This window comes from Ursus americanus, chromosome 14 (genome assembly GCF_024610735.1).
Source record: "Ursus americanus isolate L20-20 chromosome 14, mUrsAme1.1.p, whole genome shotgun sequence".
In the NCBI taxonomy this organism is placed as follows: Eukaryota; Metazoa; Chordata; class Mammalia; order Carnivora; family Ursidae; genus Ursus; species Ursus americanus.
The window spans coordinates 51,095,063-51,119,409 of NC_142140.1; the positions used below are offsets into that span (position 1 = coordinate 51,095,063).

General features: G+C 57.0%; 1 protein-coding gene and 1 long non-coding RNA gene across 6 annotated transcripts in view; one reads left to right on the plus strand and one right to left on the minus strand.

Annotated features, from left to right (window-relative positions):
* CACNA1A (calcium voltage-gated channel subunit alpha1 A) overlaps nucleotides 1-15,221 on the plus strand; it is a 212,870-nt gene extending 197,649 nt beyond the window's left edge. For 4 of the 5 annotated variants that reach the window (XM_045811947.2, XM_087867228.1, XM_087867225.1 and 1 more), the window contains 9 exons: nucleotides 7,566-7,673; nucleotides 7,805-7,905; nucleotides 9,075-9,184; nucleotides 9,297-9,435; nucleotides 9,586-9,699; nucleotides 11,013-11,048; nucleotides 12,070-12,256; nucleotides 12,580-12,830; nucleotides 13,626-15,221. In XM_045811947.2, the coding sequence (XP_045667903.2) occupies nucleotides 7,566-7,673; nucleotides 7,805-7,905; nucleotides 9,075-9,184; nucleotides 9,297-9,435; nucleotides 9,586-9,699; nucleotides 11,013-11,048; nucleotides 12,070-12,256; nucleotides 12,580-12,830; nucleotides 13,626-14,336 (1,757 nt within the window). In that variant the 3' untranslated portion in view covers nucleotides 14,337-15,221. The remainder of the gene's footprint in view (nucleotides 1-7,565; nucleotides 7,674-7,804; nucleotides 7,906-9,074; nucleotides 9,185-9,296; nucleotides 9,436-9,585; nucleotides 9,700-11,012; nucleotides 11,049-12,069; nucleotides 12,257-12,579; nucleotides 12,831-13,625) is intronic. The other variant, XM_087867227.1, reaches the window with a different exon arrangement.
* Nucleotides 15,222-16,338: 1,117 nt separating this feature from the next.
* On the minus strand, nucleotides 16,339-23,575 carry LOC148108982 (uncharacterized). The gene is made up of 3 exons (XR_015726708.1): nucleotides 21,198-23,575; nucleotides 18,298-18,365; nucleotides 16,339-17,638 (listed from the first exon to the last, which is right to left on the minus strand). It is a non-coding gene; the product is annotated as an uncharacterized LOC148108982 (long non-coding RNA).
* Nucleotides 23,576-24,347: the final 772 nt, after the last annotated feature.

A 24,347-nucleotide genomic window follows, 5' to 3' on the forward strand; every position in this document is an offset into this window, starting at 1 on the left:
AGCTGACCCAGCCAATGGCTGATGTAGGGTGTGAAGGAAAGAGAGGAATCAAGGCCACCCCCAGGGGTTGGGGCCTAAACGCAAGAAGGACAGAGCTGTTGTTGCCTGAGACAAGGGAAAGGTGGGAGGGGTAGGTTTGGGGTGAAGGAAGGGCAGGAGGTGGGTGTCGGCCTGGAGACACAGGAAGCAGGCGACTCTCCAGCTTATACGTCCTGTGGGGGACGCCTCCCCAGGAGGGTTCTGAAGGAGGCGAAGGAATGGGTTTTCCTGGCTGGGCTGAAGGTGAGAAGTCAGGAGGCATCAGACGCTGACAGGAGACTGGACAAGCTCTCCAGGGAGATGAGTGTGAGCAGAGAGACACCCCCCCCCCGCCCTGCAAAGACAGCCCGGGGCCACCGCAGGGTTAGAGGCGACTGAGAAAGGGTGACCAGGGAGGTGAGTGAAGGCCAAGGTGGCATGGGCTCCTGGAGGGTGTCTCCAGCGTGTCAGACACTGACAAGGACCAAGAGTGACCCGTGGATTTTGTGACAGGCAGTTCTGGGGGAGGGGCCAAGCCCACCCCAACGCCTGGAATGGGGTTTGGAGGCCTGCCAGTAGCCCCAATGTGACTTGGCAGCTGACGGGACAGCAGGGCAGAGAGAAAGGTGCACGCAGGTCATCAGGGGGCCCAGGGGCTGGCAGAAGGCTGAGTGCATCGTCCAGCACCAGGCAGGAAATCGGGGGGCTAAAGAGAGGGGTCAGGGTTCCACCAGCTGAAGCCACCGGGAGGTCAAGAGGAAGGAAGACAGAACTTCAGGGACCCACGTTCATTCCAGGATCCCGAGGGGAAGTGGGGGAGGAAGAGCTAAGGCCAGCAGTTGCTGGAAAGGTGGAAGGTTTCCAGGAGGGAAGTCAGCGGCTTCCACTGGGACATGCCCAGCAGAGGAGGGTAGGTTGAGGACAGACAGACTTAGCCAGGAAGTGTGCAGGTGACGGTTCAGAGAGCAGAAGGAGCCCCCCCCACCCCATAGCAAGAGAGAATCAGAAAGAGCAAAGATAAGGCCCAGGGGAGGGCAGAAGTGGGGGCGGGGGATCAGGCCCTCGTCCAGCACAGCCTGGAAACTCTTTCTCATGCAGTAAGTCAGACGTGAGCGGTTCAAGCCTACCAGGCAGCTTGGTGCCCGGCAGAAGTCCGGGCCCAGGTTCTGGCCGTTTGTGGCTCTGCACTCCCAAGACTGTTATCACGTCATTGTGGTTGAAACTGGTCCACGTCCCAGCCCAGGGAGGGGAGGAAGCAGAAGGGCAGGCAGCAGATTTCTTATAATCAAGTGAGAGAGTTATGTTCTGTGGGCTCATCTCGCCCACCTGCCCTGCCCTGTCCTCGCCATAAACCTGAGCAGGTGATCTCACCCCCTCCAAGCCTCAGTCCACGTATTAGCTACCTACGCCACGTAACAAACGACCACAAATGTAACAGCTTAAAACACCCACTTAGGAGCTCTCGGTCCTGTCAGTCAGAAGTCCAGGCGGGCCCAGCTGGGCTCTCCAGGGTCCCACAAGGCTGAAATCAAGCTGTCGGCCAGGCTGGGCTCTTCTCTGGAAGCACTGGGGGGAAATGTTACTTCCAGACTCATTCAGGTGGGGGCAGAATTCAGTCGCTTGTGGCTGTGGGACTGAAGGCCTGTTTCATTGCTGGCATTTAGCCAGAGGCTGCACTTAGCTCCCAGGGGTGCAGTGCAGCTCATCTTTTGTGTACTCCAAATCTGTCTGACCTCTCCTGCCACAAGCTGGAGAAAGCACTCAGATTTGCAAGGGCTCACCTGATTAGGTCAGGCCCACCCAGATAAGCCCTGTATCTTACAGTCGGCTGACTTGGGACTTTAATTACATTTGCAAAGGCCTTTCCAGGCAGTCCCTAGGGTAGCATTTGATCAAATAACCAGAATCTTGGGGCAGGAGGCGGGGGCAGCTTTAGAATTCTGCCTGTCATGCTTCTGTCACCTATAAAATGGGTCTAAGAGTGCACCCACTCTTGGTCTGCGATGCCTTTGTGACCCAGCTGCTGTTTCTCTCCGGGGACCTGTTCAGGGGTCCTGAGAGAACTCAAGACTCGAATTCAGTGATTCCCTAGAAAGACTCAGAACCAAGAGGCACTGTTGGACTCACAGTTACGGTTTACTATGACAGAAGGATACCGGTTAAAATCTGGAAAGCAGAGGCACAGGGGTCAGGGTCCAGGGGAGACCAGGTGCAATCTTCCAGGTGTCCCCTCCCAGTGGAGTCTCGTGGGCAGCACTGATGCCCCCAGAAACAGGGCGTGACAGCCCAGATGAAGTGCGGCCAAGCACGGAAGCCCACCCAGCTTTCGTGACCAGAGTGTGTGCTGGGGGTGGGTCGTGTGGGCTGATCTTAGTCCCTGAGACTCCAGCCCCTCCAGAGGTCACACTAACAGTGGGTCACACGGCCCAAGGCCCCCACGGTAAATCCCATTGTTGGGGTAAACTGTGTGCCCGAGGCCCTCAGATAAACAAAGACACTTTCATCCCACAGGACACTCTAAGGAGTTAGAGGGGACCTCCCAGGAGCCGGTCAGGGAGCAGTCCTTTCTTATGGAACGTGTAGGGTTTGGACAACCTTCTGAGTTGTCCTTTACCATGAGGACACCTTCTGTGAGACCCCAGTCAGGCCAGACACTACGACACCCACCAGATTCCCCACCTGAGGATCTCAAAGGCTCCTGGGAATGTGCCTGAGTTCCGCTGTTGCCGTTGGCACTCCCACGCAGGACGCTACTCAGTTCCCGGAGGGTCATGCCCCCGCGTCTCGGAGCCAGGCACCTCTCCTTGTCCTGACCTTGGTGAGGGCACCAGGCCCTGCTGGAGCTCCACGGGGAGCAGCTGAGCCAGTCTCCGGGGTTCAGGAAGTGCTTGGGGAACAGTTACAACAGTGATGACAGCCACAGCCTTTTTGGCTGAAGTGAGTCTCAGGCAGGCTGAGAGTGTAACACTTTCTTTTTCAGCAGCTCGATTTACTTCTAAACACACTGAGCTCGTTTCCAGCGGGCAGGGGGCAGTGTGGGAGAACGGATTAACCTCGGTCATTCAGCTCCTCCAAAAACCGGGAGGCCATTCTTAGCTAGATACTTGGGAGAGAGGGGGCAGCTCCCTCTGCTCGCCTCTGTGTCCCCTCTCTGTCCGTCCCTCTCCGTCCTCTGTCTGTCTCTCCCTCCTCCCCACCCCTCTCTTCTCCACACCCAGCAGAAGCTCATCTTTGGGGAAAGTCCTTCTCTCTTCATGTTTCTCTTTTTCCTTGATGTCGTGTCTGAACCCCTGAATTCTTCCTCCAAGGGACTCCGTCTGTGTCCCTTCATTGCCCCCCTGCCCTCCTGCTTCCCCTGGCCAGGCACTGAGGGCAGAGCCAAACACCTGAACAGACGGAAACCCAGTTAGCAGACCCACACCCCCAGCTGCACGCTAACGCTCCGACTTCCAGGGGGAGCACACAGAGCTGTATAAACACGGAGCCCCTGTGCGCTACTGGCTGGAAAGATAAACCCAGAGCCAACTAGTACCAGACATCTCTGTGCCTGCCTGGCATCCCCCGTGTCTGCGTGGTCTCAGCCCTGACATGCCACTGGTTGTAGGGGGACCTCAGCTTCCCAAAACAGGAGTGCCTCCTGCCATTGTCTTAGAAAGGGCCACAGTGTGGTCTAACCCCACCCAGGGCCATTCAGGACTCCACATGGCTGACCGGCCAAAAGGCCACTGTCCTGCCCTTTAATCCCCCCCCCCCAAAGACCAGACTCTCTCTGCAGGTGGGATCTGCCATATTCTGGAAGGTTCTGGGATGGGCCTCGTGGGAGCTAAAAGGCTTTTGCCCCGCGTGCACCAGAGAGGGTGACCTCCTACCATGTTGGCCATGGCTTACTGAAGGAGAGCATTCATTGAGTGCCTGCTGTATGCCCAGCCCTGTGGTTGGTATGTGGGACACAGCCCTGAAAGACCAATGAACCTCCAGCCCTCCTGGGGCTGCAGACAAACAGGCGACAAACAATAACATGATGAATGCTCAGAGTATGTACCGTTGGAAGGTGAGGCATGCAGTGGAAACAATAGGGGGGGCAGGGGTGTGGCCTGGGGATTCCGGTGGGGGAGGGGTAAACCCTAGGTCAGCAGGGCGCAATCCTGCCCCCAAGGCACATGGGCAAGGTCTGGTGACATTTTTGGTTGTCACATCTAGGGGGGTGTAGAGGCCAGGGATGCAGCCACATGTCTTGCAGGGACAGACTCTGAGACCAGCATCATGCAGGGTGGGATGGGGGAGGGGAGGACCCCAGAACGATAAACCCTGGGACACAACTGGTTTGTGGGGACTGTTGTCTGCATCCAGGAGGACTTGCTTGTCCTGCCCCCACCCCCCACCCCGGGTGTTGTAATTCTGTACCTGGGGGAGGAATAAGACTGAATCAGTCTGGAGGGAACCCCAGGACCCCAGCTGGAGGCCACCTTGAAATCCACCCCCCTCAAGAATTTTCCCTTTGTTTAAATGTGAATGACAGTCCTGAATGGGAGACTTCCCAGTGAGTTGAAGCAGAAACAGTGGTTCTCAACCAGGGGACACTTGGCAATGTCTAGGGACAGTATGGTTGTCAGGACTTGGGGAAAGAGGTGCCACTAGTACCTAGAACGTGGAGGCCAGGGAGACCGCTCTCCACCCTACGGTGCCTGGGATGACCCCCAAACCGAGAATGATCCAGCCCCAAGTGTCCACGGTGCTAACTAGGTTGAGAAACCCTGCGCAGACTCCCTTACCTAACTCGCATGCCAAGAGCGGGCGCAGCCGTCTGCCCGGGCTGTCGTAACAAAATACCAGAGACGGGGCGGCTTCCACAATTTATTTTCTCACGGTGGGAGGCTGGAAGTCCAAGGTCAAGGTGCCAGTGGGGTTGGTTCCTGCTGAGGCCTTCCCCTCGGCTTGTAGACGGCCACCTTCTTGCTGTGTCCTCACATGGCCTGGTGTCTCTGTCTTACAGGGACACCAGTCCTCTCAGATCAGGAACCACCCTTATGACCTCATGTAACTTTAATTACCTCTTTAGAGGCCCTACCTGTGAATGCAGTGACATTGGGGATTAGGGCTCCAACATGAATTCGGGGGGGGGACAAAATTCAGTCCTTGATGGCAGGTGTGTTCCTTTTTTTCACGAGGAACAGGAAACATAATAAGCTGGAAGGAGAAAGTGACTTTTAATAGAAAATGCCATGTTCTCTTTTTTCCCTTCCTGGGTCTCTGAGAAGGAGCCACACAGCCCCCGGGCATCTCACTTGGCTACAGCGGACAGCAGACAGCTGTTCATTCCAGCTGCTTCCCATAAGGAAAGACAAGCTATAGGTTAGGTAAAGGGTCTTGAGAGCTTAACAGCACAGGGGACTTTCCTGCAGGGTCTCCGAGGATAGTCCTGACTTCCCAGCCTGAGTCCTGACCCACGAATCAGCCCCACCCCATGCGGCTTGGCCCCAGTGACCACAGCCCCCTGCATCACCAGTCGTGTAAAGACCAGACCATGGAGTTCGCCCTCTAGTGGGTGAGATGGGGAACAACAACATGAGGTGATTTGTAGGAAGAGAAATAAAGCAGGAGAAGCGCCTTCAAGAGGATGGGGGAGGGCTGTTTCAGGGAGGAAGGCCAGCTTGACCTGTCTGGGTTTGGGCAGGGACCTGAAGGAGGTGAGGAAGGGAGCCACACAGACATTCGTAGAAAGAACGATCCTGGCAAAGGACATAGCCTGAGCAAAGGCCCTGAGGCAGGACCGTGCCTGGCATGTTTGAGAAACAGCGAGCGAGCTTGGTGTGTCTGGAACCGAGTGCGCAAGGGAGGAAGTAGAGGAAATGAGGCCGGGGGGCCTTGTGGGCTCCGGTTGAGGACTTGGGCAATCACAGGAGCGAGGGAACGGCAGAGCGCCGAGGGCTGGGAGCAGAGGCGGCACGGGACTGACTCGGACGGCCACAGGCGCCCTCTGGTGGCGGAGGCGGGGAGCGGACACGGAGCCCGGAGCAGAGGCTCCTGTGCTAGTCCAAGCCGGTCCGTCCCGCGTGGCCTCGATATTCTCGCTCCAGAACAGGTTCTGAGCTTTCCCTGCGCAGTAGCAAAAAGGCCCTTCTGAAGGATCTTTCCCACATAAAGACACCCGTGTCCAGGGTCACAGTTACACGGGCGAAGATGAGTGAAAACTCCAGACAGTGCCCGGCAGAAGTCTGTGCTTTGATCCACGGTTGCGGAGGAGGAGGGGCTCGAGCGGCGGTGCAGGGGGCGGGCGGGGGAAATGGAAGGGCCGAGAGGGCAGACGCTGGGCAAGGACAGCTCCACAAGGAGTGGAGGCAGAGCGGGATGATGGGGGTGCTGAGGCCAGGAGCAGCTAAGCAGCCGGCAGGCCCCAGGGGATGGCTGCAGCACCCTGAAACACTTCTCTGCTGGCTGGTACCGGCCCCTGCCCCTCCCCCCCCCGGAATGCCCCCCACCCAATTCAGCAACTACAGGGTTAATATTTGGCCCAACAGGGGGCCTTCTGACCCTTGCTCTAGCTCTGTCCCTCCAGACCTGCTGGTAGAAGTTTGGGCCGGTGTCCCTGTGCCCAGAGTTGGGGCATCTGAAACGGAAGTAGAATTGGCGGCCGGGTTGGCATAGCAGCCAAGATGGAGGAGAACGTGTCCCTGCAACAGCCCCGGGGTCTCCAGCCCACTAAGATTTGCTTCCCACTCCTGTTCCATGCCCTTCCTGGGTTGGCAGTGGGCTCTGTTCACCAGCCACCGTAACAGAGTTTTAGAAAAAGAACGCAGGAGTGTCCCTTACTGGCCACTAAATGCCCTGGCCCCGAAGGGGCAGCTCCCTGTGCCCGCGCTCACGCCTCATTGGCATGGCCCCCGGCCAACCACAGGGGCGGGAAGTCAGGCTCCCGCGCAGTCAGGCAGGATGGACCAGGAATCACTGGCAAAGAGCCTTAATGACCACGGTGGCCGGGGTGAGGGATCAGGGATCGTCTGTGGCTAGGGGTCACGTCCATGGGAGGGGACACTTGGTTGAGGGCGAAACATCCCCCATCGGGACAGCTCTGGGACAGCCTGGCCTCTCCGGGGCTTACCTCAGGCCCCGCCTCAGACCCATGGGCCGCTGTCGCAGTAATTCTATGGCAGACACTGTCCTAAAGCTACACACGTATGAACTGCTTTGATCGTCAAACGTTCGGTGAGGTAGGGCCTACTGCTGTCATCCCATTTTGCAGATGGGAAAACTGAGGCACACAGTGGTAGACTAAGACCTGGGCCGCGCAGTCGGTAAGTGGGAGCCAGGCTAGGACCTGTGCCGTCCCACTCCTCCTGCTGCTGACTGTCCCCCACACAGCAACTCCACGGCCCTAGCCCTGACACGGACCGGAGCCCACATGGTGATTCCTCCCCTGGGACAAGCCCCCAGGGAACTGGTGACCCGTGGGAAGCCTGAGCTGGCAGGAGTTGCCGGCTTTCCAGCTGCCCCGGAGGCTGGCTGACACCCAGGCAGGCAGTCAGGGCCTCTCTGTGCCCACGTTGCAGGCGGAGCCGACAAACAGCAGATGGACGCTGAGCTGAGGAAGGAGATGATGGCCATCTGGCCCAACCTGTCCCAGAAGACACTGGACCTGCTGGTCACCCCTCACAAGTGTAAGAGCCTCGCCTGGCCTGGGCTCTGCCCCTCCAGGACGGACGGGGGTGGGGAGAGAGGAGGCGGGTGCAGGGGCTGGGCTGGTGCCTACAGAGCCCGCACCCACGGTGAGCTCGCCCTCTGCCCGCAGCCACAGACCTGACCGTGGGCAAGATCTACGCGGCCATGATGATTATGGAGTACTACCGGCAGAGCAAGGCCAAGAAGCTGCAGGCCCTGCGCGAGGAGCAGGTATGGCCCTGGGCCCTGGCACCCTCCCCTCTCGTGCCCTTTGCCCTATGGGCCCCACAGTGACAAACCAGAACAGCGGGGAGTGGCCAGGACCCAGGACAGGTCACCGGAAAGTAGGGCTGTGCCCAGGAGGTGGCCTGGATAAATTCATCAATTCAGCCAACACTTATTGGACACCTACTGTGTGCCAGGCACTGTTCTCAGCCCTGGGGATGCAACCGTGAGCAAAACAGACCAGAATCCCTGTGAAGCAGACATTCCAGTTGGGGAAAATGACTTACATGGCAGGAAACAGTAAATGCCATGAGAAGGAGTGCTGGGGGAGAGGGATGCAGTTTTGAAACAGGTGATCAGGGAGGCCTCCCTGAGGAGGTGATGTCCAGAGACCCGAAGGAAAAGGATAGGGAGTGAGCCACGTAGATATCTGAGGGAAGAGCACTCCAGCAAAGGGAACAGCCCCCTCAGAGGCCCTGCGGCAGGACTTTGAGTTTGGAGAACAGCGATACGGCCAATGGCCAATACGGCAGAACACAGTGAGCAAGAGTGGCGGCGAGGGGGCGCCTGGGTAGCTCAGTCAGTAAAGCGTCGGACTCATGATCTCAGCTCCGGTCTTGAACTCAGGGTGTTGAGTTCAAAAAAGAGTGGAGACAAGGGTGGGGAGGTGACAGGGCAGACTAGGTAGAGCCTTGGGGGCCCTGGGGAGAATTTTGACTTTTGCTCTGGGTCAGACGGGAGCTCCTCGGGGCTCCTCTTAGAGGAGGGAAGTGAGCACACGCTGGTGATCGCTGGCGCCCCCTGGTGGCCATGGCGGGTAAGGGCTGGAGCAGGGAGCCCTGGGAGGGCCAGACCTGGGTGAGAAGTGATCACATTCTGCGTGGACTTGCAAGGAGGAGCCTAGCGGACTGGCTGCTGGATGGAACCTGAGTGTGAGTGTGCGTGTGTGTGTGTGTGTGAGTGTGCGTGTGTGTGTGTGTGTGTGTGTGCTGGGGTGTCAAGAATGTCTTGGGCTAGGGGGGCTGGGGGAGTGCGGGAGTGGGGAGCGTCCTCTGCACAACATCCCAGCTCTCTCTCAGCTGCAGCTCTGGCCGGACCCTGAGCCTTGAACACCCTCCCCAGCCCGCTCCCTGCCTTTCCACCCTGTGCCCACACATCGCTCTCTGCCTCTCCAGAACCGGACGCCACTCATGTTCCAGCGCATGGAGCCCCCGTCTCCAACACAGGAGGGGGGGCCCGGCCAGAACGCCCTTCCCTCCTCCCAGCTGGACCCAGGTGGAGGCCTGTGAGTGTGGCTCTGGCCAGGAGGTGGGGATGGGAGGGCAGGGGGTGCCATTCTCCCACGCGGACACCCCTGGGGTGCCCCCCGCCACCCTGCCCTCTGTCCCCCCACACAGGATGGCTCATGAAAGCAGCATCAAGGAGAGCCCGTCCTGGGTGACCCAGCGAGCCCAGGAGATGTTCCAGAAGACAGGAACATGGAGCCCAGAGCGGGGGCCTCCCACTGACATGCCCAACAGCCAGCCCAACTCCCAGGTACCTCTGTCCCCCACCACCTCCCAGGCCCAAGGAGTACAGGAGGAACAGGTGCGGGCCCCACAGCCGCAGCCACATACACACCAGGCCACCCCCGGGGCCCAACGGTTGGGCCGCAGGACTCACCTGGCCTCTCACTCTGTCCCACAGTCCGTGGAGCTGCGAGAGATGGGCAGAGACGGCTACTCTGACAGTGAGCGCTACCTCCCCATGGAAGGCCAGGCCCGGGCCGCCTCCATGCCCCGCCTCCCCGCGGAGAACCAGGTGAGGGCTTTCACCCACCCCCGGGGCTGGACTCGCGCCCCTGGGGTCCAACACACAGCCCAGGGCGTCTCTGTCCTCTGGGACCCAGGCTTGGGTGAGGCCACCTGCACCCTTGGCAGCAGGGGGCAGGCCCTGCCACCCTTCCTGGCCACACTGGGGTGCCCGAAAGACCTGGCCCTCTTACCTCCTCCCTGATGGAAGGCAGAGAGGGGAAGGGGCTCCCCCTGGGGCAGGATACAGCCGTCACTGCCAAGTGCTTTCCCTCCACCCAGTTTGGAGGTGCCCAGGCAAGAGGATGCGGAGGGCATGTAGGGGTGTGTGGGGGGGTTGTCGGGGCCAGGTGAGCTGCAATCAAGAATACACACACACACACACACACACGCACGCACACACACTACACGTGCATATGTGCTCATACTGCACACATGAACGCACACGCGTGCACACGGGTCTGCTATCGGGAATTTGGCGGGTCCTAGGACCCGGTAGCAGAGTGTGGGGTGGGCCTGGGGGCAGCTGGGGTTTGTATTTCCCATCTGGTCTTTGTGGGGGCCGGCGAGGAGGGACAGGGGCGTGTGCCTGGTGCGTGTCTGTGTGTGGCTGCTTTGCCCAGCTGCGGCGCCCACTGGGTTATGGGGGGGCGGGGGGCGTGATCCCACTGCCCCAGGCTCGCAGGGACGGGGGCACCAGAAGCCAGAAGCATGGCTGGCTGCCCGCCCAGCCTGGGAGGCAGGGTGGCGTGTCTGGCTGTGGCGGGCTTCCCGTGTGCTGTGCCGTGGCGTTTGCACGGGGTTGAAGGCTGTGCTGGGCCGGGGTGGCCCAGGGACCTGGCCTCTGGCTGCTGAGAACTTGGGCACCTAGCTGCATGTGGCTGCCAGGCCCCCTGTCCGCCCCCAGGATGGAGTCGCTGGGCCCCAGGAGAGGGTCGGGACAAGCCGGCTGACGGCCCCCCCTCCCCAAGCTTTGAGTGTCAGCCAGAGCCAGGGCCGGGCGCATTGCATGAGGCCGAGCCCAGGGCCAGGGGCCGTGGCCACGCCATCCCATCTGTCGGTCTCGTGCCTCTGCCATCTGTCTGTCTGTGTGGTGTCTCCTGTCTGTCTCCTCTGTGCCCGAGAGACGCTGGCCAGCCCGGCCTGGGGTCACCCACGCACCAGGGACTTTAACCCCTTTCTCCCTGCCCCCCCACCCCCGCCCAGGTTCCTGTCCCCAACCCTGGCATCTCCATGTAGCACTCCTCACTCTCCCTCCTGGCTTTTATATTTATTTTCTTCTTTCTGTTTTTCTGTGTGCACCATCCCGTGGGGCTGTGACAGAGGAGAAGGGGCCGGCCACGTGGGAATAACCTCAGTGTATGTACCGCACCGCCCGCCTCCCAGCTGGGCTCCGGCCCCCTCTTCCCGCCCACCCCCCCTCGTGGGAGTCCTGTCATCTACTCCACCCCTTGGACCCCACCCTTTCTTTGCAGACTGCGCCCCCTTCCCCTGTGAAGCCCCATCCTTGTGTGTTGTGTCCTCTGTGTGCCCTCCCGGGATGGGGGGGAGCTGCCCCCCAACCCCCACCAGCCAGGAGGTGCCATCCTTCCGAGAAGCCTGATCTGCAGCCCCGCCTGGCCCACTCCTTTTCAGAGCCTCGTTCCCCTGACACCCCCCCACCCCAACCCTCTGGTGCCGAAGCCCTATGTCCCTTAAAACTGCAGTGCCACTGGCCACTCGGCTGGGCCAGCCCTGGGTGTCGTCTTCCTCCTCTCCTCTCCCAGCGCCAGAGAACCACAGGTCCCTCTCTGGGGTCTGACCCAGGAGGCGCAGCTCGTGCAGGCTCCCAGGCTGCAGGCCAAGAGGAGCAGTTCCCCCCAGGGCCTCAGATGCCAGAGCAGCCCCTCAAGGGCTGGGTGCGGGAACCAGACTTGGGCGATCAGGAAAGCCTGGTCCCAGCTAGCCCGAGGAAAGACAGTGAGGGGGGATGCTGGGCACCTGGCCCTGAACACGTAGGAGGCCTGACCGCCGCTGTGGGAGGAGAGTAGGCAGGAGTGAATGCAGGGCGCTGTTGCCCCGTGCCCCCGGATGGCTCTCTGGATGGGGGAAGCTGTCCCATTCAGCGCACCTGCCTGTCCCTGGCAGGTACCCCCCAGGGTGGTCCTGAGAAGCAGCAGTGGGGGATCGGATGGGGCCTCCGGGCCAGAACCCAGGATGGGCCTGGGAGGAGGCAGAGGTGTCCTGGGACCCTGGCGTATGAGAAGCCGAGCCCCATGGCCCACTCGTACTCTGCCCCAGATGGTCACAACTGGTCACCGAGGGCTGATGGGGCAGGACAGACCAGGACCACTTGGTGCGGGCCGCTGACCCTGGCCCGCTGGCCTGTCCACCCCCCCAGACCATCTCAGACACCAGCCCCATGAAGCGCTCGGCCTCCGTGCTGGGCCCCAAAGCCCGGCGCCTGGACGACTACTCCCTGGAGAGGGTGCCGCCGGAAGAGAACCAGCGGCACCACCAGCGGCGCCGGGACCGTGGCCACCGAGCCTCTGAGCGCTCCCTGGGCCGCTACACAGACGTGGACACAGGTGGGCTACCCCGCGGGACCCAGGAGACAGGAGGGCAGGGGGAAAGATAAGGCAGAGCAGGGCAAACATTGAGGGAGAAAAGGAGAGGCCTGGATGGGGAACAGGACACTCAGGACAGGACCGAGGGGCCCCAAGTTGGGCCAAGTGCTGCTCAGAGCCTGGGGACCAGACCCCCGAAGCCCACCAGGCCCTCCTCGGTCCAGGGGAAGAGGCCCCTCTCCAGAGCCAGCAGACCCCCTGGGTGACCTCCTGGGCATACATCCCACCCACCTACCCCTCCTTCACGGTATCTCTTTGTCTGACCCCCCCCCCACTTGGCCCAGGCTTGGGGACAGACCTGAGCATGACCACCCAGTCCGGGGACCTACCATCTAAGGAGCGAGACCAGGAGCGGGGCCGGCCCAAGGACCGGAAGCATCGGCAGCACCATCACCACCACCACCACCACCACCCCCCACCTTCCGACAAGGAGCGCTATGCCCAGGAGCGGCCTGACCATGGCCGGGCCCGGGCCCGGGACCAGCGCTGGTCCCGCTCGCCCAGCGAGGGCCGTGAGCACATGGCGCACCGGCAGGTGGGTGTGGCACCAGTCGCCCCTGACCCGAGGCCCTGGGAGACCAGTGCGGGTGGGGGGAGGTCATGGAGGGGCACACCAGATAGCCACTCTAGGCAGGGTCCTCCCTCTCCCCTCTCCCCGTGACCTCTGACCCTGCCCACCATTGGGGGTCCCCAAGCCCCAGGGGAACCGGGCAGGGGTAGGCACTGCCCCCAGCCACTCTGGCTCCCCACTCTGCCCCCCCAGCCCCCCTGCCCGCCTGCCGCCCCCTCCCCTGCCCCGCAGCTGCTTCCTCTTTGGTTGTGGATCACGTTTGAGTTTCTGGCCAGCGAGGTCCTCACGGCTCACGCCCCCGCTGGCTGCCTGCTGCCTTTTGCTTTCCTTTAACCCGGCTTCCGTTTTTGTTTCGATTATGATTTCTGTCCTCTGGACGCCTGTGAGTAATTTTTGAAACTTCTGCTATTTAACCCCGGAACTTACAAAACTCCATTTCTCATTTCTCTTTTCACTTTGTTGTGTTGGTTTTTGACTTCCCCTCCCTCCTTGTCTCTCCCTCCTCCTCCTCCTCCTCCTCCTCCTCCTCCTCCTCCTCCTCCTCCCCCTCCTCCTCCCTGTGGCTTGTTGCTTTTCTCCTTTTTTTCCATTCAAATGTCCTGTGTCCCCCCCTCCTCTTCCCGGTCCCTCCCCTGTCCCCTTTGGTTTTCCTTTGCCCCCTCCCTCTCTCCCTCTCGTCCTCTGTGTCTCCTCCGTCTCCTTCTGGTTGATTTTGTTGTATCTTTTTTTTTGATTTCCTTTGTTTCAATTTTCGTGTAGGGCAGTAGTTCCGTAAGTGGAAGCCCAGCCCCCTCAACATCTGGCACCAGCACTCCGCGGCGGGGACGCCGCCAGCTCCCCCAGACCCCCTCCACCCCCCGGCCACACGTGTCCTATTCCCCCGTGATCCGTAAGGCCGGCGGCTCGGGGCCCCCACAGCAGCAGCAGCAGCCACAGCAGCAGCAGTCGGCGGCGCGGCCGGGCCGGGCGGCCCCCAGCGGCCCGCGGAGGTACCCGGGCCCCGCGGCCGAGCCTCTGGCCGGGGAGCGGCCGCCCGCGGGGGGCCACGGCAGCAGCCGCTCGCCCGCGATGGAGCGGCGGGGCCCGGCCCGGAGCGAGTCCCCCAGGGCGTGTCGCCACGGCGGGGCGCGGTGGCCGGCGTCGGGCGCGCACGCGTCCGAGGGGCCCCCCGGTCCCCGGCACCACGGTTACTACCGGGGCTCCGACTACGACGAGGCCGATGGCCCGGGCGGCGGTGGCGGGGAGGAGCCCCGGGCCGCGGCTTATGACGCGCCACCCCCTGCGCGACACGCGTGCTCGCCCAGGACTCCCCGGGCCCCGGGCCCGGCCTGCGCCTCGCCTTCCCGGCACGGCCGGCGACTCCCCAACGGCTACTACCTGGCCCACGGACTGGCCAGGCCCCGCGGGCCGGGCTCCCGGAAAGGCCTGCACGAAGCCTACAGCGAGACCGACGACGACGACTGGTGCTAAGCCCGGGCGAGGTGGCACCCGCGCCCGCCCGGCCCCCCCACGCACCCCACGCACACGCCCCACGGGGAGGAGCCGCGCACAGGCCGCGGGGCCACCTCGCTGCCACCTGCCCAGCACACAGGGGAGGCCCGGGAGGGCCCAGGAGAGGACCTGCCGGACGACCCCGGACTCTGGAGGGAGTCCCCAGGACCCGGACACACCAGAGTGTCCCGCAAAGACCCTCGGCCGGAAAAGCCGCTCCTGGGCAGTGATGCGCCCCCCACCCAACCCCGACTCCCCCACCCACGACGGGGGCCCTCGGGGGCAGACAAACCACACAGCCAAGGGATTCGAATTAACTCAGCCATTTTTGGAGAACCTTGGGGAAATGGAAATTAAAAAAAAAAAAAACATTTTTAAAAGAAAAACGGGGAGAAAAAAAATCGCTTCTATTGATGAGTTTTATCATCTCAATCGAATCTTTCCTTTCCCTGGTGAACGCGAGCTGGTGGCCCGTGTGTGGCGGAGAAGCCAGAAGTGAAGCCGAAACCCAGCGTCCCACACAGACCTCCACCAGACACTCACACCCCACACACGTTCTCAGACACACACAGGAGTGCTTGCTGGTTATACCAAACCCTACTATTACTGCCTGCAGAAATCAATTTAAAAAAATAAACAATTTTAAAAAGGACAAAAAAATTAATGATTGAGAAAAGAAGCATTTTTTCTGACATTTGGTCCTGCTTGAAGTAACAAAAGAAAAAAAAAAAAAAACCACCACCACCGATTTCCTTTGCTTCTTTTTTCCTTTTTCCTACCTTGTTTGAAAACTGTGGGCTTGGGACTGTGAATTACTGCATGACATTCAAAAAGAAAAAAAAAAAATAAAAAAGTTGAATCAAAGGGCTTTTGATTGGACTGGTCTTTATCCTTCTGCAAAGTGCTCCCCGGGCCTCTTTGGGGGAAGGTGGAAGAAGACCCTTTGAAAGTGTTTGAAAGTAGCTAAGAAAGCTGTGACTCTCTAGTCATCCAGTCTTTGCGACGTCTGGGTTGCTCCAGAGCCAGCAAAGAACAAGGCGGACAAGCTCTGTTCCTCACCGCGCTTGGTGGCCAGAGCTCTAGAAATCCTGGCTGCCTTAACAAGCCCAGGAAAGCAAAGGCCAAAGATGTTAGCCAGGTCCTTGCCAGCTGTCCTGGCTGGAAGGCGGAGCAGTCCCCCCACCCCACTGTCACCCCCTGGCGTCCACCCTCGGGCATCCAGGTCTCCGGCTGTCAGCCTGCCCATCAGGTTCTACCTAAAAGTAACCATTCTGGAAGATCAACCATCCTGCATGACCATCCTGCGTGATGGGGCCAGGGGGACCCTAGGCACCACCTGTGAGGCCCCAAGCAGAACTCCTATTGGAAACACCCTGGCAGTGGGGAGTGCTAGAGGTCAAAGGTCAGCGCAGTCCCCCCATGGGGGCAGGGGATGGTCCCTGGCCAGCTCAAGACGCAGGCAGCCGAGCAGAGGTACAGGTGGAGGTGGGGTTCTTACACAAGGGACTGACAGCCTTCCCTCTGTCCCCCTTCCAGCCCACCCAGGGCACCTGCCTGTACACCCCCACTCCAGACTTCCGGAAGCCGGCCCCACAGACGAAGATGCAGACGACTCCCAGCCTGCCCCCATCCCCAGGACCTCACCTCCCTGCCTAGTCCGTGAATGTTTCCGTGAATACGGGCAGAAGCTACAAAACTAGAGCCAGTGGGATTAGGAAGTCAGAGGGCTGTGTAGATTCAGGGGAGCAGAAGGCCAGTTATAACCCCTTGTTCAACTTGAGCTAAGAGGCCTTTCTTTGGTCTGAAAGAGCAGCTCCTGGTATCCCTAGAAAGGGCTTCAGAGAATCCCACAAAATCTATAGACACAGAGAGGTGGGTGGTCCTCGGGGAACATCAGGGTACCAGAAGAAGGAAAATCAGAGGCCAGGCAGTGGGAGACTAACCAGACATCTACCACACCCCAAATTTTGGGTCAGTCATTGGACCCTGAGAAGCTTGGCACCACCACCCTCCCTAAAACCACTCCCAACTCAGCTCCAGCCTCACTGGCTGTGTGACCTTAGGAAAGTAACTTAACCTTTCTGTGCCTCTGTTCTTCCATCTGTGAAATAATAAGACTATTTATGAAAATTAAATGCATCATTCTACATCAGCCGCCAGCAAACTTTGCCTTAAAGGATCAGAGTAATATTTTCAGCTTTGTGACCCAATCTCTGTTGCAACTCTTCAACCCTACCCTTGTACTAGGAAAGCAGCCAGAGATAACATGTTAACAAGTGAATGTGGCTGTGTTCCAATAAAACTTTATTTATAAACACAGGCAGTGGGCCAGATTGGGCCCTTGTCCTACATCAGTGGTTCCCAAACTTTTTGGTGTCAGCACCTCTTTACATTCTTCTTTTTTTTTTTTTTAAGATTGTATTTATTTATTTGAGAGAGAGAGCGAGCGAACAGGGGGAGGAGCAGAGGGAGAGGGACAAGCCAACTGACTCCATGTTGAGTTTGAAGCCCGACATGGGGCTAGGGCCCACGACTCTGATATCATGACCTGAGCCGAAATCAAGAGTCTCATACTTAACCCACTGAGCCACCCAGGTGCCTCCCTCCTTCACATTGTTTAAAAAATTACTGAGGGCCCCAAAGCATATCTATTTATGTGGGCTATGGTTACTGATATTTACCACTTAGGAATTAAAACTGAGAATTTTTTAAACTATGTATTAGTTTTTAAATCACAATCAATAATAAACCTACTAATCGTAAAAAAATAAAATAAACCTAATAGTAACAATATTTTTAATGAAAAATAACCACATTTTCAAGAAAAAAAAATCCATGAAAAGAGAGGCCTTGTTTTACATTTTTGCATCTCATTCATGTCAGCTTACAGAAGACAGCTAGGTTCTCACATCTGTTTCTGCATTCAGCTTGTTGCAATAGCCCTTATCTTCTGGAAGCTCGACCACACACATGTGAGAGAATGAAAATATTACAGGCACAGAACATCTTAATACTATTATAAAAATAGTTGGCCTTATGGACTTCCTGGAATGATCTCAACAGCCCCCAGGGGCCTCGACCCCTTTGACAACTGCTGGTTTCAGAACCTCACCTGTCCCAGAGCGAGCAATTGTTCACCACTGACATTATTACCATAGCACCAAAGCAGGAAGTTTGACATGTCTTGCTCCAGACCCCAAGCCTTGAGCTTACCTTGGGCGAAGAAGGCTGAGAGACTCCAGATGGCAAGGCAGGCAGAGTTCCTTCTATAATCATGGCATCTAGGAAGTGACCAGTCCAGCAAAAAGCAAAATAGAGGGTTTTGACTTCCTACCCAGGCAGGTTAGCCAATCACAACCCCTGCAGACTTCTAGACCAGCTGCCTGCCCAAGGCAGGGCTGGCCTCTGGCGGAGGTCCACCGCCCCTGGTGCTGAAGCTATTCAGGAGCACGCGGGCCCATCTGGGGCCAGGGAAGCCACAGCCACCTGTCCACGAGGGAACAAGGCCCACTGCCAGAGCGCCCCACAACCCCTGGACCCAAAGGCCAAACCTGTGGCTGAGTGCTGGGAAGCTGGACCCCAGGCCCCCACCTTCAGGCTGGAGCAAGTGTAAACTCCCCAGGAGACTCAGAGTGAGGGAATCAGGAGAGGAAGAAGCAGGGGGCGGCTTGGCTTAAGCCCTGCTCTCACATTCCCAGTCCCCGGCCTTAGCTACAACATCTGGAAAGTTGAGGAAAGGGCAAGGAAATGGAGACTCTGGAAGCCAGGCCTGCCATGCAAATGCCCTGGGCAGCTCTCCTCCTGGGAGAAGTAGTCTGAGAGACCCAGGCTTATGACAGGTGTGCCCTCAGGGCTTCAAGGAACTGCTTCCCTGTAATCCACAGATTCCAGTTGCTATCTCTCTGAGCCTCAATGTTCCATCTGTGAAATGGGGACTTACCACTGTGTCAGGGAGGCGAACATTTCCTCTACGCTCTTAGATTCAGTGACTGGAGCCTGTGAATTAAACTAACAAATGACAGATTAATAGGGAAAAAAGGCTCACAATTTTTATTAATATTTACATGCATAGAAAATCAGTGAAATCCAAAGACATGATTAGACCCAAGGGTTTATATACCATTTTAACAAAGAAAAGGGGGTTTGGGGGGCGCCTGGGTGGCACAGCAGTTAAGTGTCTGCCTTCGGCTCAGGGTGTGATCCCAGCGTTATGGGATCGAGCCCCACATCAGGCTCTGCTAGGAGCCTGCTTCTTCCTCTCCCACTCCCCCTGCTTGTGTTCCCTCTCTCGCTGGCTGTCTCTATCTCTGTCAAATAAATAAATAAAATCTTAAAAAAAAGAAAAGAAAAGAAAAGAAAAGGGGGTTTGGGCTTCCAGGGATGATAAATTGTGGGGAAATGACTAGGAAATGTCTGGTGGAAACAAATGGAAGACAAGGGTTATTTTCATAAGGTCTGTTGATGATACAGACTCATCTTGGTGCCTCTCCCATCTTCAGTGACGAGTCACTCTTCTCTTCCTGATACAGGAGAAAAGGGGACACCTTCAAAAAGGGAAATTTATGTCACCTTCTTAAAAGGAAACATATGCCGTGCTTTTAGGTAGAAAAGGGGAGGACAGAGACCTCTTCTGCATCTCACTTGCCTTCAGCTCAAAATAATCCTTTTACTAAAGTGGCATATTTGGGGGTGGCACATCTGACCCCCTTCAGCTGCCATCAAATGACTGGCGGGGTGTGGATGGGTGACAACGCTTGGCTCGAAGACTTGTGGGAAAGCCATATCTCTGTGTGGGCGCCAACCAGAGCACCCCAGGATGGGAACTACTGGTTCCTCAGGAACTCTGTGCAGCATTGAGGTAAAGGCCTGATTTTAGGGAAGCAACCAGAAGGAGGACGGGAACAAGACACCCAGCATTGGAAAAGCCTCACCAACACAGCGAACCAGCTATCTTACAGAGACCGGCGCTTAGAGGGATAAAACATATAAGTTAAAAAAAAGTAAAAGGAAAACAAACGGCTGAAAAAAAATTAAAGAAATAGTAGCAATATTGCTCTCCAAAGACCGATGTAACAAGTTACCACAGACTGAATGGCTTAAAACAACAGAAATGTATTGTCTTACGACTCAGGAGGCAAGAAGTCCTGAAATCAAGGTATCGGCAGAGTTGGCTCCCACTGAAGCCTCTGAAGGAGAATCTGTCCATAGCTCTTGTCTAGCTCCCGGTGGCTACTGGCAATCCTTTGGCGTTCCTGGGCTTGCGGCTGTGTCACCACAATCTCTGGCCTTGTCCCTGTGTTTGTGTGTGTCCTCTTCTGTCTCTTATGAGGACACTTCTACTGGGTTTAGCACCCTCCCCAATCCAGTATGATCTCATCTCTGTCCTCACCTTAATCACATCTGCAAAGATCCTATTTCCATATAAGGTCCCTGTGGTTTAATAAGTACATTTGGGGGCGCCTGGGTGGCTCAGTCGGTTAAGCATCTGCCTTTGGCTCAGGTCATGATCCCAGGGTCCCAGGGTCCCAGGATCCAGTCCCGCATCGGGTTCCTTCCTCGGCGGGGAGCCTGCTTCTCCCTCTGCCTGCCACTCCCCCTGCTTGTGCTCATTCTCTCTCTCTGACAAATAAATAAATAAAATCTTTAAAAAACAAAAAAAGATGTAAAGACATATGATTGTCCCCAGTTCCTGGTACAGATCTCCTAAAACCCTTGGAATTTCCTAAGTCATGGGAGTATCTTCTATCAGTCATTAGCCCCCCTCCCCTTTTTTAAGATTTTATTTTTAAGTCACCTCTAAACTCAACGTGGGGCTCGAACTCACAGCCCCGAGGTCAAGAGTCACATGCTCCACTGACTGAGCCTGCCAGGCGCCCCCATAAGGAGGCCCTTTAGATCACAGTTGAGTTTATGTTAATGAGATGACTTAGAGTGGGCCCCTTAGGTAGCTTCAAGATGGGGCTGGTCCCCAGACAGACCAAATCATTAGAGGGGGGAGCTTTGAGGCCCACCCCAACCTCTGACACCGTCTGTGTGTCCTACAGGAGCTGACTTCACCAGGAGCCTGTGTCTCAGGAACACAATTACTGAGATGAGGAGTCACCATACACTTGCCAATGTTGGCCATGGCTATGGACTGAATGTTGGTGTCCCCCCCAAAAAAATTCATGTATTATGATCTCATGACCAGTGTGGTGGTCTCTGGAGGTGGGGCCTTTGGGAGGTGATTAGGTGATGAGGGCGGAGCCCCCATGAATGGGATTAACGCCCTTATAAAAGAAACCCAGGAGTGCTCTCACCCCTTCCAGAACGTGAGGACCCAGCGAGAAGGCGATGTCCATGAATCAGGAGGCAAGCAGACCCCGCCAGACACCAAATCTGCCAGCGCCTTCATCTCGGACTTCCAGCCCCCAGAACTGTGAGCAATGACTGTTATTTATAAGCCACCCGGTCCCCAGGATTCTGTTGCAGCGGCCTGAACACCTGCTGAGGGCCCAGTGCATATCGCTGTGGAGGATGAGGGGACAAGGACTGCTGGCCGGAGGAGCGTCTTCAGAGGGGGTGGACACAGAACCACTCCCATTCCACCCCTGCCCTGGATCTGCCATGACAGCCCCATCTGCTAAACGTGACACCCACATTCCATCTGGCCTCCTGTCCCTGCCCGGAATAGCAGCCCGAGCCCCTCTGCAGTCTTCCCAACGTGCCCACCACCTCGGGCCCTGTGAGCTTCCCAGAGCTCCAGGCCCCCTCCCAGCCTCCCACACAGTTCTGCCCAGGCCCAGCCTCCCCTCCCCCCCACCACCCTGCTCCAGCCCTTAAACACGAGAAAGGCCTCACCACGCACAACATATCCTCCAAGACTATGTTTCCTCTGTAGAAAATGAGCTGGAGGGGGCCGTCCGGGTGGTTCAATCGGTTAAGCATCTGCTCCTGGCTCAGGTCATGATCCCAGGGTCCTGCGATCCAGCCCTGCATTGGCTCCCTGCTCAGAGGGGAGCCTGCTTCTCCCCCTCCCTCTGCCTGCTGCGCTCTCTCTCTCTCTCTGTCAAATGAGTAAATAAAATCTTTAAATTAATTAATTAATTAATTAATTAATTAAAGCACCCAGATTCCTTCTTCTCCAAAAAATGCTTCGTGAGCCCCACATTTCCCTGTAGGATCAAAGACCATATTGTAATAATCAGCCGATTGGACAACCAAATGGGACTCAGAGCCCCTCAAAACCGAGGCCTGGACCTTGTTCAAGGTGGTATCCCCAACTCCAGCCCCACTCCTGGGCCCCGAGGCGGCCCAGGGGAGCATTTGGTTGAGCTAAGGTTGCACCCGCAGGACGGGTCAAGGTGCACCTGATAGGCAGCGCCACCTAGAGGCCAGAAAGTGAATGGCTAAGGGGTGAAGGGGGTAACTGACCGGGGAACCTGGGGTGGAGCTAGGAGTAGAGACAGGGTTGGGAGTGAGGGGCTTAAAAGTACCCCTACTCCCTGCTCCAGAGACAGAAGCTGCACCAGCGGGGACATCACGGATGTAAATGCCCGGCCGCTCTATGGGAAGAACTTTCTAATGACTACTCAGAACAGGGCAGATGGCTCAGGAAGATCAAACATTCAGGAGCCAGAGAGGCTGGCTGGAGTTGGAGGCCCAGTGGGTCTCCTTGTTTCTGCCTCCACTTTCTCAGGAAGAGCCCAGGGGAGGTGGGAGGGCAGGAGCAGAGCTCTGGGAGCACAGTGGGAGGAGGCGCTGGCTAAAAGGAGAAGTTGAGGAAGACACCTGCAGTTCAGAAAACTAAGGGCCAGAAACGTTCAATCACTTGTCCAAGATCTTGCCCAAAGTCACACAGGGAGATAAAAGGATGAACCTTAAAAACACACCCAGCTGATTTCCCTCCAATGAGCCCTTTTGCCTCCCACAGGGTGACGCCACGCCTCTCCTGGCTGGAACCTAGTGACCTCTTGCCCTGTCCATCATGCTGTGACCCCTTTTCTGGTTCTCTTGTCCTCTCATCCTAAACCGCTCCCTCCCAAGTGCTACCTCCCTGCCCAGGACCACTGGGCGTGCAAACCACTAAGCCACCAACCAGGAACAACAGTCTCCAGGTCTTTGAACTTCAGGTCGCCAAAAGTCCAAGGTGGCTCAAGCTTCGCACCAATCTCTATCCACCACCCCTCCCCACTGGCCAGGGACAGCAAGGTCTTGCTGCCTCAGGAACAGAACACAATCAAACAGAACACCCAGGGGCACCTGGGTGGCTCAGTCGGTTAAGCGGCTGTCTTTGGCTCAGATCATGATCCCAGGGTCCTGCGATCAAGCCCCACATCAGGCTTCTCCCTCTCCCTCTGTCTGCTGCTGCCCCTGCCTGTGCTCTCTCTCTCTTTCTCTCTGTCAAATAAATAAATAAATAGAATCTTTAAAAAATAATAAGACTTATTTAAAAGATTAACCATTTCAAGTGTTCAATTCCACGGCACATTGTACATTCACAATATTATGCAACCTATCACCTCTGTCTAGTTTTGAAATCAACCCTGTCCCCGTGGGCAGTCACTCCCCATCCCCCCTCTCTCAGCCTCTGGCAACCACCAATCTACTTTCTGTCTCTATGGAATTGCTTATTCTGGCATTTCACATGGATGGGATCATACAATATGTGACTTTTTAGTCTCGCTTTTTTCACTGAGCATAATGTCTTCAAGGCACACCCACGCTGTGGTATGTATGGGGACTCCATTCCTTTTTATGGCTGAAGAATATTCCATAGTCGGGATCCACCACATTTTGTGTATCCGTTCATCTGTTGAGGGACATCTGGGATGCTTCTACCTTTTGGCTGTCGTGAACCATGCTGCTGTGTACAAATATTTACCTGAATGACTGTTTCCAGTTATTCTGGTTATATACCTAGGAGTGGAATTTCTGGGTCCTAGGATAGCCCTTTGTTTAGCTTTTGGAGGATAGTGAAATTATTATTATTGCTATTATTTTAAGATTTTATTTTACTTATTTGACAGAAAGAGAGAGCGCACAAGCAGGGGGAGCAGCAGAGGGAGAGGGAGAAGCAGGGAGTCCGACGCGGGGCTCGATCCCAGCAACCCAGGATCATGACCTGAGCTGAAGGCAGACACTTAACCGACTGAGCCACCAGGCGCCCCGGGGGATGGTGAAATTATTTTAAATAATACATTCATTTAATACAACAAATCCAAAATATAACCACTGAAACATGTAACCAACACAAATAATACTACGGTCTTTTACATTGTGTTCTAGTAAGTTTTTAAAACCCAACCTGTGTGTTTTGCGCACCAGCTATGCTTCAACAGTGCTCAAGAGCCACATGTGGCCCATGGCGACTGTCGTGGACAGCACAGGTGCGGTCTCGCACTGTTGGGATCATGCCTGGGGGCTCACCCCCTCCATGAGTGGCCTATCTGTGGGCTTGGCCTGGGGTAAGTCAGTGATGCCCGCACAGCTGTGGGGGGGGGCCAGACTGTCCTCCAATCCCTGTTCTGCTGCATCTAGCCCACACATGCACACATCCTGCTGTGAATGTGTCCCCACCCCACCCCCAATTCGTACGTTGACGCCCTAACCCCCAAGGTGATGCTATTATGAGGCGCGATTAGATCCTGAGGGAGAGCCCTTGTGAATGGGAGCCGGGCCCTTATAAAGGAGACCCCAGAGAGCTCCCTCGGCCTCTCTGCCTGGTGAGGGTGCAGTGAGAAAACGCCATCTCTGAGCCAGGGAGAGCGCTCTCACCAGATACGTCACCTGCTGGCTCCTTGATCTTGGACTTCCAGCCTCCAGAGCTACGGGAAATCAAGGTCTGTTGTTTAGAAGTCCCTTGGTCCCCAGCATTTTGTTATAGCAGCTGGAGCTGACGAAGATACACCCCAACCTGGGGGATCAACACGATGGGAGTAAAATAGGAAGGACGTGAGGGCGCGTTGCCAAGCACGGTAGCACGTGATGACGTTACAAAGCAAGAAGATG